The sequence below is a fragment of the Pygocentrus nattereri genome, chromosome 30 (genome assembly GCF_015220715.1).
Source record: "Pygocentrus nattereri isolate fPygNat1 chromosome 30, fPygNat1.pri, whole genome shotgun sequence".
In the NCBI taxonomy this organism is placed as follows: domain Eukaryota; kingdom Metazoa; phylum Chordata; class Actinopteri; order Characiformes; family Serrasalmidae; genus Pygocentrus; species Pygocentrus nattereri.
In genome coordinates this window covers 12,909,408-12,929,035 of record NC_051240.1, presented here as the reverse complement: position 1 = coordinate 12,929,035, position 19,628 = coordinate 12,909,408, and the positions used below count along the sequence as shown (strand labels likewise).

At 41.6% G+C, this 19,628-nt stretch overlaps 2 protein-coding genes across 6 annotated transcripts; both read left to right on the top strand.

Moving 5' to 3' along the window:
* Window positions 1-221: 221 nt before the first annotated feature.
* Window positions 222-7,740, top strand: ola1 (Obg-like ATPase 1). 2 transcript variants are annotated; one of them, XM_017703697.2, is made up of 11 exons: window positions 222-368; window positions 989-1,089; window positions 1,594-1,737; window positions 2,346-2,473; window positions 3,028-3,203; window positions 3,315-3,395; window positions 3,563-3,660; window positions 3,804-3,944; window positions 4,400-4,496; window positions 4,600-4,722; window positions 7,357-7,740. In XM_017703697.2, exons 2-11 carry the CDS (start codon window positions 989-991, stop codon window positions 7,456-7,458), a joined length of 1,191 nt encoding a protein of 396 aa, XP_017559186.1. In that variant the 5' UTR covers window positions 222-368; the 3' UTR covers window positions 7,459-7,740. The 2 variants fall into 2 exon arrangements, with proteins under 2 accessions (XP_017559186.1, XP_017559185.1); XM_017703696.2 differs by lacking the exon at window positions 222-368 and adding an exon at window positions 741-887.
* A 1,190-nt stretch (window positions 7,741-8,930) lies between these two features.
* sp3b (Sp3b transcription factor) lies at window positions 8,931-18,955 on the top strand. 4 transcript variants are annotated; one of them, XM_017703694.2, is made up of 6 exons: window positions 8,931-9,118; window positions 9,492-9,589; window positions 11,030-12,239; window positions 14,062-14,251; window positions 15,846-16,042; window positions 17,248-18,955. In XM_017703694.2, exons 1-6 carry the CDS (start codon window positions 9,112-9,114, stop codon window positions 17,523-17,525), a joined length of 1,980 nt encoding a protein of 659 aa, XP_017559183.2. In that variant the 5' UTR covers window positions 8,931-9,111; the 3' UTR covers window positions 17,526-18,955. The 4 variants fall into 4 exon arrangements, with proteins under 4 accessions (XP_017559183.2, XP_017559182.2, XP_037392280.1 ...); XM_017703693.2 differs by having other exon boundaries at window positions 11,027-12,239; XM_037536383.1 differs by having other exon boundaries at window positions 8,931-9,160.
* Window positions 18,956-19,628: the final 673 nt, after the last annotated feature.

Sequence of the window (19,628 nt, the reverse complement as noted above, 5' to 3'; positions counted from 1 at the left end):
GATTAGTGCTTTCTTTTTTTATTTATTTTATAAAGATGACATTGTTTAAAATCTTCCACGCAAGCACGTAAAATTGGGCCTGAAGAGACCGTCTTCCGTCACGAACATGAAGCTCTAATATAAGAACCGTTTGTGTGATAATATCATTTTCTCTCTTAAACTCACCTCGTCTAAAAAAAACCCACCCGTCAGCGCATTGCTACGTTGTCTCTGACGTCACCTCACTGAACGCCGTGACGTACTCCTTTGCGTGGTCTCGTCCTTCCGCCTGGTTTTCTTTTCGTGCCGTCGGCCGACCAGTGTAGCGCGTGCGGTGCGCGAGCGCTGTGAAATTGTCCCAGCACAGTCATATAGCGCGTTATTACAAGGTGATATAAATACACACGTGTGCAAACCCATTCTCCGGTTGTTTATGGAGCGTTTGTTGTGAAAAATGCGTGCTGTTTGTGGTGTGTTGTAGCAGTGTCCGGCAAGCTAACATGCTAACTGTATAGAAATGAATGGGGTGTGAGGCTCGCTGGGGTTGCATCTGTCTGGAGAAGCAGAAGAACCTCCTTCTGAGAAAGTAGGGGCTGGGCTGGGTAGTGTTGCCGGATCATTTCAGTTCATATATGAAGCGTCTTCTCGTTGTCTGGACGGAATGAGGGTTATATTTAGCTGCGATGGGGCCGAGCTGGTCAGTTTACACCCCTCCACTCATGCTGCTGCTGCTGCTGCTATTCTGGGACTCGGCCACTCGCTGGCCAGTCTCTGGTGAAATGGCAACCAGGCTGGATTGCTGCAGTTAGGAGATCCCAGCCTTTTCTTACAGCAGTCCGTGTGAAAATTACTGCTCGCATATCTGAATGACAGAGTGCTAATATAATTCAGTCATGGCTCCCAAAAAGGTGTGGTGTTGCCTTGGGTGACGCTTGAGCTGGTTGCGCTGCTTGGTCATGCTGCCTGCCATGAGAAGAAGAGAATGACAGGTATGTGAATTCTGTTACAGATGCCTCCAAAGAAGGGAGGAGATGGACCAAAGCCACCCCCTCTGATCGGACGTTTTGGGACCTCACTGAAAATTGGAATCGTGGGATTACCAAATGTGGGGTATGTTTTGCTTTCAGTCTTGCGAGAAGCTCATTCTGTCAGTTGTGATGACCGAAATGTCGTCACATGTGTTTCTAAATGCAGCCAGTGGTAATGTCAGTATCTGCATAGTGCATTTTATGTTTGGAAGTGCTCCATGCTGTGTGATTTTGCATATTTTCTATATGTTCGAATTGCTCTGTAATAACTTGTAGCATGGCCATGTGTTGGGTTATGTAATCATGTAAAGTGTTGCTGCTGAGGGATATATGAGACTCAGATATATGATATATATATATAGATATATGAGATATATTCCCATATGTAATAATTAGTGATTAGCTATATTTTCACATTTTTTTTGGTTGCAAAGCAATGGGCAGGGTTGCATGGAAATCATTAAGTATTGTGTGATGATGCCACATTGCTGTGAATTTAAGCTGGCAAATTTAGTTCAAGTGACTGCATGTTAACATACCTCCTGCCTTAGGTGTCAATCAGTGTTTTGCATAAATGCGATTTCAGTAAGTCAACGTTCTTCAACGTGCTGACGAAGAGTCAGGCGGCGGCGGAGAATTTCCCCTTCTGCACCATCGACCCAAACGAGAGTCGTGTGCCCATTCCAGACGAGCGCTTTGACTTTCTCTGCCAGTACCACAAGCCCGCCAGGTATCTGCACTTACTGTACACCTGCAACACATTTAAGGTCACTAGCAAGAATAATTAAGTCTTCAAAGTCCCAATCTTAACAACCAAGAAATACTGCACCTGGCAGAACTGCTTTTTATACTTTGCAGTTTTTTAATAACAAAAGGGACTGACTATACATTGAATATACACATTTGCTGTGCAAAAAATAATCCAGATGAGCTATAGCCAATTTATTTGATATTTAAAATTACAAGTGAGCCTAAGTGTGGCTGTTTAAATGTTATGGTGATTAAATAGTAGATGATATGTGTAAAAAAAAAATCTTTTGCTTCATCGCAAAACTATCATAAAACAATGTCACAGGCATAAGGCAAAATATTCATGATCAGTTTTGCTATAACTTTGTGTGATGTAGCTTTTAGAGGCATTACTTTGGATGTCTGCTTTGTATTTACACTGTTTCCCCAGTGTAAACAGGTCTGACTCAGGTGTCTAAAATGGCACAATTCACCTTTATAAATGGATAGAATTCCTGCTACCACTATAGTTGTAATTCATACAGTGTCTAAATTACCCAACCACAGCACAGTAACCACCAGCTCACTCCTCTCTCTGTCTCTGTGCAGTAAGATCCCAGCCTTTCTGAACGTGGTGGACATTGCTGGCCTGGTGAAGGGAGCTCACGCAGGGCAGGGATTGGGCAACGCTTTCCTCTCTCACATCAGTGCCTGTGATTCCATTTTCCATATGACACGTGAGTCAGTACTGTAAATGCTGTACAATTATATAATCCAACCCTGGAAGTGTTTTGTGAGACTTCTGTATGTGAGAAAGGCAGTAGGGATGCTCTGTGCATGTGTGTGTGTTTATGGATAGGGGCTTTTTAAGAGTATAATGTTCACATTGGGAGTAACAATACTCATTTTTGATTTCAGTATGAATGTACTTTCTGATTTTTTACCTGTTATATGTTAAAATGTCTTGATTCATGACTTAAACCATTGACCACATACTTTACATACCAGTGAAGCTCAGAAAGATGCAGATTTTGGGTGCATTTACATTTGTAGTTAGGTTTACCTTTGTTTTCAAACAAAAAAAAGGTATATTTACGTTCTAGTTTGCTTAGCGTTCACACTAATTTATTCTAATTCCACAATTTATACCGTGTCCACGAAAGGTGGTAAATGTATCAGTAATATACTTTACACTTTATGGTGTCTGTGAACTGTGTGTCTAAAAATGGGGATGAGAGAAGGAAGTAGTGACAGAAGACAGTCTAAATGTTAAGTGTATGCATATCTGCAGGAGCATTTGAGGATGAAGACATCATCCATGTGGAAGGGTGTGTTGACCCAGTGCGGGACATTGAGATTATTCATGAGGAGCTCAGGATGAAGGATGAGGAAATGATTGGGCCAATTATAGACAAGCTGGAGAAAACAGCCATAAGGGGTGGTGACAAGAAACTCAAACCTGAATATGTGAGTCTGCTGTAAATGTTGGCATTTCCCATATCTGTCCACATACCATGTGACCCGTGAAAGCCGCAACTCTCAATTCTTTCCACACCACTCGTTTTGTCTCTGAAACAGGACATTATGTGTAAAATAAAGTCATGGGTGGTTGAGGAGAAGAAACATGTGCGCTACTACCATGAATGGAATGACAAAGAGGTGAAAATTCTTTTTTTTTTCATACAACCGAAATACAGACGTTAGAGAAGCTTTTTCAGATTGCACAGAGATCCAGATATGAACTGAATGTCGTGTTTGGCTGTTGAATTAATCACCACCCAGTCATTGATCTTGTTAAAATGACATTTTAACCTTTTCCCCTCCAGATTGAGGTGCTGAATAAATACCTGTTCCTGACATCTAAGCCCATGATCTACTTGGTGAATCTCTCAGAGAAAGACTATATCAGGAAAAAAAACAAATGGTGAGTTTTGCTATTGTAGTTTAGCACTACGCTCAGATGTCTAAGTTGCAGTTTATCATACGTTCTGGCTGCTCTTACCACAATAAGTCTTTCCCCTTCAGTTACTTTTCCTTTCAATGTCATTACAATCATCCTTTCTGCAGGCTGGTGAAGATTAAGGAGTGGGTAGATGCTCATGACCCCGGTGCTCTGGTCATCCCTTTCAGTGGAGGATTTGAGAGCAAGTACCAGGACATGAGTGAAGAGGAGAAACAGAAGTTATGCGAGGAAAATAAAACCCAAAGGTCAGGGACAATTCTAGCTTTCCTCCATTTTTACATTTTTTGCAGATACTTTATTTAGTGCCCTAAAAAATACACTGTCAAAGTTAACATATTAATGTTAAAGCATAACACGTTAATGAGGAAAGGGTTGAAAATGATTAAATGTGCACATGGACATTTATAAAAACCACTGCTTATTGTATTTGTTTTGTTTGTAATCATTTTTTAGAATAATATGTGGTTTAATAATGTTAAATTAAGCATAATAGTGCTTAATTTTTATTTAAATAGCTTTTCAAATATCATTTTCTATGGTGCTGAAAACCTTTGCACAGTATTGCATATACACACACACACACACAGAGCAGAAAGAGAGTTTTGAGAGAGTCTGCAAGGATGTCTTTGAAGGAGAATTTCTGTATTTGACTTTAGAGTTGTAGTTGTTAATAGTATATTTGTGCCTGTTTTCATTTCAGTGTGTTGACCAAGATCATAAAGAGTGGCTATGCAGCGCTACAGCTGGAGTATTTCTTCACAGCAGGACCTGATGAAGTACGCGCATGGACCATCAGGGTAAGCACACACAGTATTATTCCAGTAATGTCTGCCAAACTGCCATGTACGCCTACATTAGATCAAGCACACTAGATCAAGATCAGGTGTTTCTGTCCTACAGAAAGGCACAAAGGCACCACAGGCAGCTGGTAAGATCCACACAGACTTTGAGAAAGGCTTCATCATGGCAGAGGTTATGAAATTTGCTGATTTCAAAGAAGAGGGCACTGAAGCGGCTGTTAAGGTAAGCACACAGCTGAACTTAACCGGCCAATACATACAGATTTATATGTCCAAATGTTTGTAGGCACTTTATCAAACATTTCTTTTAAAATCAAGGGTATTAATAGGGAGTTTGTCCCACCATTAGACTCAGCCACACACATTCTGCCCACATGTATTTTTTGCATGTTCTCACTGTGTAACTGAGTGTACTACAGTGAGAAAGTTGCTTGTTCCGAGTTAAGTTTGTGACAGTCATGGCATTACATCTTTTAAAATTTATTCAAAAGTTTTCTTTAAAGTAACTATTAAGTTCAATATCCTTGCTATTTTGCAGATTTCTCACGGGTTTCTACTTTTGAAAAATTGTCCACCCCTACATGACGTGCTAAAACAGCCAAGTTGTTGTCATGTTAAACAACAAAATACATCAGTCTCTGACTACTGAAGTCTGGCTTGTGAGATAGGTTCCCTCTCTACTGCAGGAACATCCTCTACTCTTCTGGGAAGGCTTTACACTAGTTGCTGGAACACTCCTGTGAGGATTTGATGTGGAGCATCAATGTTTTGTTGCCCACCCTCTCTTGGGACGAGTATTCCTGGGTTGTGACCATTGTTTCTGTTCATTCCAAGGGTATTTGGTGCTGTGGAGGTCAGGGCTCTGTGCAGGCCACTGGAGTTCCTCCATACCAAACTCATCATACTGTGTCTTTATGGAGCTCACTTTGTTCACGGGCGCTCTTTCATGCTGGATAAGGAAAGGGTCTTCACCAAACTGTTGCCACAAAGTTGGAAGCATATTACCCCAAATGTCCTTGTATGCCATAGCATTATCATTAAAATACACTGGAGGCCTGACCCAAATCCAGATTTGTCTATAAGTCTATTTCATCACTCCAGAGAACATGTTTTCCCTGCTACAGTCTGGTGGTAGTGGGATCTGCACCACACATTGCATTCCATTGTGCATAGTAAGGCTTGTGTGAAGATACTTGGCTATGTAAACCCATTCCATTAGCCTCCTGATGCACAGTACTTCGAGTAGGAACTATTGTTGCTGCTAGATGCTTCCGTTGCACAATAATAGCACTTACAGTTGACTGGGGTAGATATAGCAGGGAAAATATTCATGAACTGACTTGTGCAAAGGTGGCATCTTATGACATTACCACATCTAAAGTCACTGGTCAGGGTCTCCCTTTGCTCTCAAAAAAGCCTCGGTTGTTAGAGGCATGGATTCTACAAGATGTTGGAAACATTACCTTGAAATTCTGGGCCATGTTGACATGAATGCACCATGCAGTTCCTGAAGTTTTTTTTCAGGTGCACTTTCATGCTCTGAATTTCTCGTTCTGCCACATCCCAAAGGTGTGCTATTAGGTTCAGATCTGGTGACTGAAACCAGTTTGAAATGACTTTTGGTTTGTGACCTGGTACATTCTCACATTGTCATGTTGGAAGTAGCCATTAGAAGATGGGTAAAATGTGGCCTTGAAGGGATGCATGTGGTCAGCAAAAATACTCAAATAGGCTAAGCATTGATTGATTATTTACGAGTCGGAAGTGTGACAAGACAACATTCCCCACACCATTACATCACCATGTAGAATGCCATAAATATAAAATCACAGTGAAAAAAAAATAAATCTCCAATGTGGTAATTTTACATGTGAAGGCTAAAACGTTCTTTACTTTTAATGTAAGTCAACGAAAAGAGATTTTTTTTCCATACCATTTCGGAGTATTTCTGTTAATCCATTCATCATGAAATTTTCACACAAAACAAAGGAAAACTGCTGCGCTCAAAACATGTACAAAGATAAAAATTGCAAAAACAAGTAAGTAATATAGTAATATAAAATAGTAATGCAAATAAAACAAAGCATTGTGATTTATAAATCTACTTTGGCCTGTATTTGAACAAAAACAATGCAAAGACAAGATATTTTAGGTTTTTCCTAATCAGCTTCATTGTTTTTGCTCTCATTCTGAAACTGATGCCTGCGAAATGTTCCAAATGAGACAGGAGCAACATTGTGCAGTGTTCAAAAATGTGCTACTGTACTGTACTATGCACAGTGGAAGTCAACAAAATCCAGAAACTCTGCCAAATTCACTGGGCTCCGGCTCATATTAAATGAATTGATGCACAGTGGAAATGTTATGGTCTGACTAGTCAAGGCTTTCATATTAATTTGGAAAATAATGGTCATATTGTTCTTTAGCCCAAAGAAGAAAAAAGAGCATCCCGACTGTTACCTGTGTACAGTCAAGACATGACAGTGAAGGCACCTTTTACGCTGAACTCTTTTTCAGACACATATTCTGCTTTCTAGAAAGTGTCTTTTTCAGGGAGCTCCATGCTCATTTCAGTATGACAACAGTAAGCCACATTCTGCCTGGCTGTATAATCAATGGTTGCGGGTGCTAGACTGGCCTGCGTGCTGTCCACAATGGTCTCCCATTTAAAACATGGTGCATTATTTAGAACAGCTGAAGACCTCTATAAGTGAAAAATGAGAAAGTCCATAAGACAAAACATAAAATATAGTATTTCGTCTCAGCATGGAATTGTGTGTTTTACAGCGGATTTAATTCATGCCTTTTTAACGTAATTGTTTACTCATTTACTTACTGATATTTCAATTGTCAACAGGCTGCAGGAAAGTACAGACAACAGGGAAGGAACTACTTTGTGGAGGATGGAGACATCATTTTCTTCAAATTCAACACACCCAATCAGCCCAAGAAGAAATGATGTCATTATAAAGCCCTTCAGGGATTGGGTGGACTGTACCATGTGAGATGAGGGGAACTATTCTGCAGATCTGAGGAATCCATGAGCTTTCTTCACTTTTGGCTTTGGAACATTCAGTGTATCCGCACAAAGAATTTGTGTGTACTTTTTTGCCGTTTGCTATTTTGAGAGCCTCATAGCCGAGGTGTACTTCTATGCCTTGTCCTCTTGCACTCAAATGCTGCATGCCACACAGCAAAAACTAGACGGCCACATCTAATAAAACACTTCTCCAGACCAGAACCGTGTGACTGCACCAAAGTTTTTCTTAGCCGAAGTGGAAGATGTGTATATCTGTGTTATGGAAATGTGGGGTGAAAAATCACAGGGGCTCATTACTCCTTTACAGTCACTCCTTTAATATACTACTTTATATGTAATGAATACAGCAGGACAGTCACTGATTGGTTTGTACTGTTAGAAATTGTGGAGAAAGGACATTCACTTTCTCTCTGAGCTGTGGCTTCACAGGAGGTCATGGTTTGCTTTGGATGCTGTATAGACATGCAAAGCTAGAAGCATCGTTCCAGACCCAGAATGCTGAAATATGGATTATAGTTTTGTATAGTGGTGGTATAAACTGCTGGAGCAACTGTTAACTGTGGAATCATGTACCTGCAAAACTCAACCACCAGAGGGAGGCAACACATCTTGGGTAAAGCAGGGGGTATCCCTCTCAAACCATCACAAAATGATTGGATAACTTTTTGAATCCCGAATTAAACCCGAATATATAGCTATTTTATGTGTTCTATCCAACGCGTAAGCCAACAGCTTCTGTTCAGACAGTCTAAATATAGAGCTCCCAAGAGAAATGAGTGGCTTTGAGTTGTAATGTGTATTCACTAGGCAGTAAACCTGAAAATGACCGACTGCCAGATAATGGCTTCTTTTAAACAAGGAAAGGTTTTGAGCGCCTATAATGCAGTTCATGTGCCATGTAAACTTATAAACTTTGTGGTTAGGTAGTTTCAGAGCAATAAGACGTGTATTTGAGGAACATTACAGTGCACCTCCATTTATCCTTAACTTCAGTAAAAAAAAGCCATAAGCACACAACTACTTTAAAACTAATGTTGAAATCTCGGGATTTCCTCATAGATTTCGCTTTAAACTTGGAAAAAAAGATAAAATCTGACCAGCTCCGTTATAAAGTCGATGTGATACGGTTTTGTTAAAGCCACACTGAGGATTTTATTAAAAATAATGGCGTCTGTACTTGAACGTCTCACTTCTGCGAAACTTCCTGCCATACGAAAGCGAATTCCAGCTCATTTTTTTCGGTCTCTCCTCTACGCGAACAAACAAACAGGAAAAACGCTGGCGGCGTGAGTGTGACGGACAGCCTGGCCATCCAGTCACCGGCGGCGAGACGGCAGCTGTCGGCCAATCGCGCTGGAGAAGGACGGCGGGACTTCCGACAGACACGGCGGTTTCCACGGTCGAGCTGGGAAGCCCCACCTTTTGTGTTTTCCCGCACCGTCAATCAAAATATAGAAAAAAAAGAAAAAAAACGACCCGAATCTCCGATCACGGCCCGCCTTTGATTAAAACAAATCATGTTCGGAGTTTAAATGAACAGATAACCTCTCGATTTTACCCTTTTTTCGCGCGATGACTGGTACGTAACACTTTAAGCCGATCGAAGCACAACACGGCCGGGGTGAGTTTGGAGCTCCGTTAGCCTGCTAGCTTAGCTTAGCTTTAGCTTAAGTCTGTAATCTTTTCCCCCCTTTTTTCAGCAGCGAGGCTAACGGTTAGCCGGTTAGCTTTCACTTTTAACAAAGTAAACATTGGCTTTCGAGCGGGAAACAGGAAAAAAAGATAAACAAAGTCGTCAGGAGTGAGGGCGAAGACGAGAATTTGGTTTATGTCGAGTGCAGTTGAGTTGCTAAGTCCCGTTCTTCAGAGGAGCGAGGCTGAGAAAGCGTTGGTAGTTTAAGAGTTTTTTTGGCTTTTGTCCGCTCAGTTTTTTCTCCTCTTCTTTCCCGCAGCCCCAGAACAGCCAGCGAAACAGCAGGAAATGGCTGCCTTGGACGTGGACAGCAGTCAGAGCGAGTTTCTGCAGTCCGCCAGCGGCGCCTCAGACCAGGTAACTTACACCCGAGCTCCGTAGCTCGACTCTCCTTCGCTTCTCCCTGTGTTTTGATGAAGTTCACAGTTTGAGAGGATTGAGGGGACAAAATATATCGTAAGTAGGGTTTGAAAAAAGTCCAACACTTCCTGTGGAGCCTTCAGTCTTGTACGGCCACCCACTTGCTTACCCTTTTAAACCCGCCCATTGTGGGTCGGACAGCCGTCGCCTTTGCCCGCGTTACCTGCGCTTAGACCCGGGTCAACCCCACCGGAGGGAGGACCCAGGCCGTCGAAACAAACCTACAGCCCAGGTTCGTTCGCTAGAGCCAAGTTACTCCCAACGAATCCTTGGTTGGGCTTTTGCTCTGAAGCGGTTTACCCCTTCTGAAACCCGACAGGTGGGTGTTTTGTGAGGCTGTTCTGTGCTCTGTTGGTGGTGTGAGAGAAGTTTGAAAATGTTTTGGTGTCATTTCAAAGGTACAGAGATGTTAGAGAATACCTGTTTTCCCTGAATACAGAGACACGGACACGGAAGCCACATGCTCAGTTACGACTTAGATGTGCTGTAAGATTGTAAAGAGAGATTTCTTTCTGACATAGCTCTTAAAAGTGGTCACTGAACTGCCATATGTCCCTGTTGTGCATTTGGTGTTTAAATATGAGACTACATATAGTAGTTGTAGTGATAATTTCACTGATACTGCAAAATGTCTGCATAGTTTTGTTGTTGAGATGTAGTCAACTTAATCCAGGCTGTTTTATGGTGCATGTTAGATAAATTTAAACACTGAGGTTGCGACAATGTAAATGCGGCTTATTTACTATCCAAAACGACCACTGATCACACTGATTCTGATGTTTTGTATGTCTTGTTGATAATGGTAAAAGAGTGGGAAATACTTTTCTTTTCAAACCTTTGTGCCTTATAATGCCCTGCATATACATCGTTGGCATGAATATATGTAAAAGCTTAAAAGCTATTGTAAAACACGGTATGAAGCAGTGAACCATTTTGTTTCGTAAGTTTATGTGGGGAGATCTAGGAGTCATTTGAAACTTTGAAAGTCTGGCTCCTATACTGTGTGAATGGTTCTGACTCTGTTTCTCTTTCACAGAAAGCCGTTTGAATGACTGTTGATATGTTAAGAACTGAATTTTTAAAAACGTTTAAAAACAAGTGAAATACTGTGATACTATTCTTTACTTGAAGGTATTCTCTCTCTTTCTGCCTCACTCTTCAGTTATAGACCTGTAAGTTTATGCTGTTGAATGTGATTTAGTGTGGTGATAGCAATATACTTGTGGCACTATATATTATATTCTCTCTGTTCTGAGTAATACTGTTGCAATGTTTAGCTGTTGCATTTCTATAAAACAATAAAACACCTGCATTTTTATGTAATGGCAGCTGTGAATTGAATATAGGCATTTTCCTTATTTTTTCTTTTCCCAGCAGACAACAGACCTCACATCCATCCAGCTCACGGGCTCCGCCGACCGGTGGGAGGTGCTGACACCAGTTTCCACAAGCAAAGATGAATCAAGTGTAGTACACTTACCCAGTGGGGGACTAGTAGGCACCAATGGGCAATATGTGGTCCCACTGCAGACTGTGCCAGGACAGACTCAGCCCGTTTTTGTCACGGCGGGGACAGACGGCACCAGTGCCAATGGCGTCCAGTATCAGGTCATCCCCCAGCTCCAGAGTGCGGATGCAGCATCGTTGGGCTATGCTGCGTCCGCTGCAGACGGAGCTGCACTGGGCACAGACATTGCCATACTGCCTGATGGGACCCAGGGCATTTCCACAGCAACAAATGCTAACGATCTCCAGAGTCTGCTGGCCCAAACTGGGCACATGCAGCAAATTCCTAGTGTCTCTTTGACGGGAACCGGGTTTGGAGGTCAGGGACACGTGGTGGCTAATGTCCCTGTTGGATTGCCTGGCAACATCACTTTTGTGCCACTCAACAGCCTGAGCAATGCAGACCTGGAGTCTCTGGGATTGGCAGGAGCTCAGACTATTGCCACAGGTGTCACAGCTGATGGCCAGCTCATTATGTCCAGCCCAGCCATCACCTCAGGCGAGAATGCTGGAGAGGGAACAGTAGACAAGTCTGCTGAGCCGCTGACTGCTAGCAGTGCTAACGTTAACGCTAATACCTTTGTGCCCACGACCGGTTCCACCTCAGTCACGTCGCTCCCCGAGACAATAGATGGCACAGGAGTCCTTACTCAAGCCACGGCTGTGTCTGCTGGGCAGCACGACCCGTCCTTCGTGCAACAGAACCACACACCTGCCGCCGAGCCTGTGGTGCAGCTCCTCTCCGCTCAGCCAACGGATGGCACGGCACAGGCATTGCAGAGTGTGCAGCTGCTCAATGCTGGCACCTTTCTGATCCAGGCCCAGACAGTTTCACCCACAGGTCAAATCCAGTGGCAAACCTTCCAGGTGCAGGGTGTCCAGAACCTGCAGAACCTGCAGTTGCCAGCTGCTGGTGGGGTGGCCTCACCGCAGATCACCCTTGCTCCTGTGCAGACTCTGTCTCTTGGGCAGCCAGGTACCGGTGCACTGACTGCCACTGGACAGACACCAAACCTGCAGACTGTCACGGTGAACTCCGTCGCTCAGTACCAACAAGACGATAACACAGAGAGCCCCTCAGGTACATGCAAACACATTGCTCAGCAGTGCTTTCCAGCCCTGGTCCTGGAGTAGGGATGTGCGTTCTGACGAATTTTGTTAATCGAGCATCTGCAGAAATTAATGAAGAGATGTGGTTAATTCCAGGGAAAAATGGTAAAACTCTGAACTCTAAGCCAAAACTATTTACGTGATGGTGCTGGTGGAAAGATGCAAATAAAATTAGAAACAAAATTTTAGCAGCAGCAATGGAAAACATTGAAAAGTATGTTTTATTGTTCAAAAGAAAGCTGAGGGAAATTGGTAGTTTTTCCTGTTGGATGAAACAGGCTGCCTCTTAAAATGTGAGTTGAAGTACAAGTGGTGCAATGCCAGACTTATCGTCTTACACGAGGACCTATCCCCTTAGTGAATGATGTGCCAGCATGTTAGTTTGTCAGAAATACATAGTTTAATTTTTCTAGTGTCTAGACCTAGCTAGACTTTCTTAGTTAAGTTAATTAATAGCCTAGTTTGTGGTAAAGCTGTGTTATCTTTGCTTACTCAGTCATGTCTTTGACAATGTTGGCAGTAGGCTGACACGTGTTTTGGAGTGCCAAAGTGTAATACACATACTTAATCACAAATACAAGCTAAACTGTAATGTTAAATAGTCTTATTAAAACATAAAAGCTCCATTTTATTGAATTGTTAGTCTGTGTATGTACTCTGTTTTGCTCTGCTGAAACGGAACAAGCACCTGAATATCCTTTTTCATGGATACTGGCATCTTTACACTGGCATCTTGAACGATTAAGTGAGCACCAAAGTATCCATACACATCTCTATCCTGGAGTACCATTGACCTTCATTGTTTGGTGTTTTGTCTGCTCTAACCCCTGATTTAAATAATCATCTAATTAGCTCCTTCAGTTTTATTTTTAAGGATTGTTATTCGGTAATTACCATGAATTCATCATAACTACTATGAAACTAAAGAAACTAACGACAATAAGTGTGTAGTTGTAAGGGGGAGAAAAGAAGTCTGGGTCACGTGTCTTTAGAATTTAAGTGGTTAATTCTTTCCTAGGGGGAGCAGGGAGAACTCTTAAATGTGCAGGGTAGGGATGGTTTAAGATCAGGATTGGAAACCACTGCTGTAAACTCCTCCACTGAATGTCTGTGTGATCTTTCAGCGTATGTGCCTATCAGTTACAGTATTTGAATTTGTAAGCACGTTCCACGTTTGGTCTGATAAGAATACGTTTTCTAGGTTATATAATTTTGATGTATGCTATTCACTATCCATGTATCCGCTTACTAAATACTCAAGATATGCAAGAAATGCATTTGAATGCCTGGCTATTTTAGCTATAGAGAAGTGTTATGACTCAGTCTCTCACACCACCTTCAGAGGGGTTCAAAGACGCATGTGACCTCATAAGATTTGTACTATAAATGCTAAAGCATCCCCATGCATCATCTGCTGCAACAATTTATTGGCTTATGAACTGCCATCACAGCTGATACAGAAATTGCTGGTTTTGGTTAGGAGTTGCTTTAAACACTTGTAGCAGGTCATAACATTTGCCCAAACAAGCAGTCCCACATTTTTGTCTGACAACAAACATAACAGAGACAGAGATGCAGTAAATGTGCTTTGTACCCTATCCTCCAGTTATGAATTCCAGTCTTCTGCTCCCTGAAGACACTTGAGGCGCATGCCAATGCCAGATACAAACAACTATACGTCTCGTTGTCCCCTTTTGATCAGATCGCTTAAGACAGATGCCGATAGCAAGTGCAAACATGGCCTAGGTGTGCCTGACTACATGAGAAATCTGAGGAATCTCTTTGCTTTTCAGATATTCATATCAAGGAGGAGCCAGACTCGGATGATTGGCAGTTGAGTGGAGACTCCACCCTGAACACCAATGACCTGTCACACCTTCGCGTTCGATTGGTGGATGAGGAGATGGAGGGTGCAGGTCAGGAGGGGAAGAGGTTGCGTAGAGTGGCCTGCACTTGCCCAAACTGCAAAGAAGCAGGGGGAAGGTAAAACACACATGCATACGTACACAGTTAGGCCCAGAAATATTTGGACAGTGACACAGGTGTTGACATTTTAGCTGTTATCAAAATATATTAAAGATACAGTTGTATAATCAACATGGTCTTAAAGTGGTCTTTAATTTGAGTGTATTCACATTATAATTGGAGGAAGGGTTTAGGAATTACAGCTCTTTAAAATGTAGGGGCCAAAGGTAATTGGACAGTTATCTCAAAAGCTATTTCATGGGCTGCATGGGCTATTCCCTTGTTAATCCATCATCAGTTAAGCAGGTAAAAGGTCTGGAGTTGATTCCAGGTGTGGCATTTGCACTTTGAAGCTGTTCCTGTGAACCCACAACATGCAGTCAAGAGAGCTCTCAATGGAAGTGAAACCATCATTAGGCTGACAAAAAGAAGAAATCCATCAGAGAGATAGCAGAATCAACAGATTGGCCTGGATGTCCACGTAAGACAGCAGTGGTGGATGATCGCAGAATCCTTTCCCCGTTGAAGAAAAACCCCTTCACAACATCCACCCAAATGAAGAACACAGGAAATAGGTGCATCAGTATCTAAGTCTGCTGTAAAGAGAACACTTCATGAGAGCAAATACAGAGGGTTCACCACAAGGTGCAAACCATTAATCAGCCTCAAAAATAGAAATCCAGCTTAGACTTTGCCAAAAAAAAAAAAAAGCCAGAACAGCATTCTTTGGATAGAGGAAACTAAGATCAACCTGTACCAGAATGATGGGAAGAAAAAAGTGTGGAGAAGGCTTGTAACAACTCATGATCAAAAAAAGCATACCCCATCCTCTGTAAAACGTGGAGACAGTGTGATGGCATCGGCATGCATGGCGTCCAATGGCACTGGGTCACTAGTGTTTATTGATGATGACAGAAGATAGAAGCTGCCAGGTGAATTCTGGATTGGACATTACTTCACAATACAGATGGGCAATGACCCAAAACATGCTGTGAAAGTAACCCAGGAGTTTAAGGCAAAGAAGTGGAATATTGTGCAATTGCGAAGTCAATCATCAGATCTCAGCCCGATCGAGCATGCATTTCACTTGCTTAAGGCAGAAAGACCCAGAAACAAGCAACAGCTGAAGACAGCTGCAGTAAAGGCTTGGCAAAGCATCACAAAGGATGAACCCAGTGTTTGGTGATGTCCATGTCATTGCTTGCAAATGGAAGTCAACAAAGTATTAAAAATGAACATTTTATTTATGGTTTGTTAATATGTCCATTTACCTTTGAACCACTGAAATGAGGAGGCTTTGTAGAAAAATCTTTGCAATTCCTAAACGTTTCATAGGATATTTTTGTTCAACCCCTTGAATCAAAACAAAGTCTGCACTTCAATTGCATCTCAGTTGTTTCATTTCAAATCCAAAGTGGTGGCATGCAAAGCCCAAATCATGAATATTGTCACTGTCCAAATATTTCTGGGCCTAACTGTACATATGTACTTACGTATGCACTTGCATAAGGGAAGAGCTGTGGAAGGGTTGCTGGATGTGTAGGTTGATTGTGTGTGTGTGTGTGTGTGTGTGTGTGTGTGTGTGTGTGTGTGTGTGTGTGTGTTCGATCAGAGGCTCAAGTATGGGCAAGAAGAAGCAGCATATTTGCCACATCCCAGGTTGTGGAAAAGTATATGGGAAGACATCTCACCTGCGTGCTCACCTGCGCTGGCACTCGGGCGAGAGGCCCTTCATCTGCTCCTGGAGCTACTGTGGCAAGAGATTCACTCGCAGCGATGAGCTGCAGCGCCACCGTAGGACTCACACAGGTACTGCATGTGCTCCTCAGACTTTAATCTTATGGTCTGGATGATCCTCATGAAGTTGTTTATTTTCTAGTTTACCAAAGGTGTTGCATTTGATTGGCTGACAAAATTGTAAATGCAGGTGGTAAACTTGGGCAAATTCCATGTTATCCAAGTTCACAAATTGTAATATCACCAGCCAGTACAGTCACACATTCTGTGAACTCTTTCTCTGAAGATCAAGGTTCATTAGTCCTGTTCCTGGAGGGCTGGAGTCCAGCACAGTTTAATAGGTTCTCTGCTCAAACGGACCCACTAAACCTGACAAGCTGAGGTTGTGCCTGGGTTCAGTTGCAGCAGATATGCATGTTGTATTTACAAATTCCTGATGACTAACCAGAAACAACTGGTAGCTACAGTTTGTAGATTTGGTGATGACTTTCAAGTTTACAAATTGACGAGCATTGTCTGAATATACCTTAACCTTCATGAGTGTTACAGCTGCTCACAAAAGTTTCTTTTTAAATCTGTGTATATGTCAGTGTTAAATATGTAGGACAAATGCAGGATTGGATATTTGCTGCCAAGAGGAATTAATCTGATCCAATCCTGTAACAGATCTATCCTGAAAAGCACACACATTGTGTGATGTGGTGTTAGCTGCATTTTTCTTCAAGAGAAAAGAGTTTGAGCATTATGACCTACTTTTAGATGCTTGTCTTAAAATAATAGTTAAGCAATAACTAAAATTCATGCGACTTTCAATCAGCCAAGACATGTTTGGTGTCCCAAATTTTGCTTGTTTAATTTAGGACCTGAGCTGCTAGGCTAACATTGTTAACAAACACCCAGTCAAAGTCAGTAGCCTCTCAACAGTTTCTGTAAACACACGCCCAAAACCGACATGACCGTAACTGAGCACAGCATAGCCAGAGAAACATTAAACAGTGCTTACCTTATATTCACTTCACAGTATCATTATATTAGATTCGACTTTGCACTGTGCAGAGTACAGAGCCAATGAAATGCAGTTAGCATCTAACCAGAAGTGTGAAATACAGTATTTACTTATAAAGTGCAGAAAGATGGTTGAGTAGTAAAAACATGTATATATGCAAATATAATATACATATACAGAGTGAGTGGAGAGTGTTCATGTCATCGCTACGAATGTTGTTGCACTGTTAATATCGCTTTGTCTTTCATTGTTGTTTTTTTCTTTTTCATAGGGGAGAAGAAGTTTGTATGTCCGGAGTGTTCAAAGCGCTTTATGCGGAGCGACCATTTGGCCAAACACATTAAAACTCACCTGAACAAAAAAGGGCTTAACGCTGCCTCCACTGTGGGGCAGACAGAGGCCAGTGCCCCCTCGGACAGCATCATCACCGGGGGCGGGGCCACTCTCATCTTGACCAATTTGCAGCAGGCTGGCACCCAAGACCTCCTCTCAAACTCCGACCTCCCACTCCAACTGGTCACTGTGTCTGCCAGTGAGGTCCTAGAGTGACCAAAATCCTGCCCACTTTCACAGCTCGCTGGCTTTTCACTATCAATTTTTATATATATGATAAATATATATATATATAAATATATATTTTAAAAAATCCATTTATGTTCAGTAGCAGTCTTTTTGTACAAACAGGGCGAAACAAATGACATTAAGTGTGGTTCCAGTCCACACACACACTTTCTCTCTCGTACATGCATATACAGTATATACAGACACACACTAACACACAGAAATGCCTTATTTTGTATCATACTCTGTAGTATACAATGCTGGAGTTGCATGTATTTTTACTCTCACTGATCTAATCTTTCAGGGGATGATAATGTGAGTGTTAGTGTGTGTGTGTGAAGTTATGGTACAGGGTGTGTGTGTGTGCGCGCGCGTGTGTAGTTTATGCTTGTATGAAATTGGCAGCAAGAGAGGGGAAGTTGTGTCCTCTGAGGGAGAAATGCTCATGATCTGTCCATTTTTATCTTCCTCTCTTCCTCCTCATCCCTCTTTCACGCTGCTGGCCTCGGTCCAAATGTGTCTTCACTCTCATTTTTATTTCATTTTGTGTAGTTGTATTTTGGCTCTGCTTCCATCATGCCCGTTGTATCGTGGTTGGGGGTATTATTTTTATTTTGCTTTATTTTGTTTTATTATTATTATTATTATTATTATTATTATTATTATTATTATTATTATTATTATTATTTGCCCTTCTGTCGTCCACATGCAACTTGAACAATTTTCCAGGCGACAGAATCAAACAGTTGCGTTGTACCTTATTTTCTTTTGTATTGTTTTTTTTTTTTTTTTTTCCCTATCTATACCCTGTAACATTCATAATGTGTTCCTTTTCCTTTTTATTTTATTTCCACCAGCCCCCAAGCTGTTTATAGCCGCCATTTACTTTACTTTAATAACTGATCTGTTGTATCAAAGACTCCTCATTTTAATTACTTTTTAAATGTGTAAAATTTAATGTTACTTTTGTACAACTTTTTTTTTTTCTTCAAATGGAACACAATTAAAGTCAGAATTCTTCCTATAACTCTTGATACTTAAAACTTGTTACGAAGTGCTGGTGTGCCTATTCTTTCTGAACTGTGTGGGGAGTATGCTTTGAATATTCTGTTTGCTGGTATTATTATTATTATTATTATTATTATTATTACTACTACAACAACATGACTTTTGTTCTGCATGTTTTTTGAAGGGGTAGAAAGATGTTTGGTGTTGTATTGCCCCCTACTGAGCTCTGGTGGTATTACACATTATTTAAAGACCATCTGACCGGTAGGGTTGAACACAAATGACCAATTATCACACCTGTTATTTGTAGATCAAAATTGCTTGTGTACATTAAGTCACTAAATTTACATGAACACTTTCCAACCTGTCTTTATCCCTTAGAATACACTGTTTTATTACTGTGCCTTAAATATGTTATTGAGCTTTGTCTTGATTTGCTGTCCTGTATTGTGTGTCTCACTATATAGTCAATCCCTTTAGGAAACTATCAGATGCTTCTGGAATCAGTCCCAGAACACCTATTAAACCATTAGTATCCTTTACACTGTGATGTCAGTCCATCACGAAAGCACAAACACCTTTACTGACTAGTGGATATCAGCAGAAACCTTTAATGGTTTCTAAAATGGATAGCTACTCTTTCCCAGGTGATTTAACTGCTAGATCTGCTGTCTTTTTCTGCCCATTAGCATAACACCCAAGTACATACTGCAGTATGGTGGTTCGCTGGATGTTAGTGGCAGTGCGTGCGCTAATGTGATACTCTGGGTGACTTTTTTCTGGGTACTCAGATTTCATTGGCACCAGATGCACACTACACCACACAGGTATAGGGACACAAAGGAACTGCGCCTTCTGTCACTATGGTGAACTGACCCACCAGCAGAGGTTCAGTTTTCCTCTCCAAGTGAAAGGGAGACACCCAAAGCCTGATGCTCTGCAACTAAACATTCACAGTCGGCTTTATGTGTAAAGGAACAGCACAGAATTCAAAGAAGTGAAGAAGTGAGCTGGAGGTAAGTGTTTCGGTCCATATTTAATAATTGAGCACTAAAGGAGTAATTGCTTTGTGGATTTTTGATG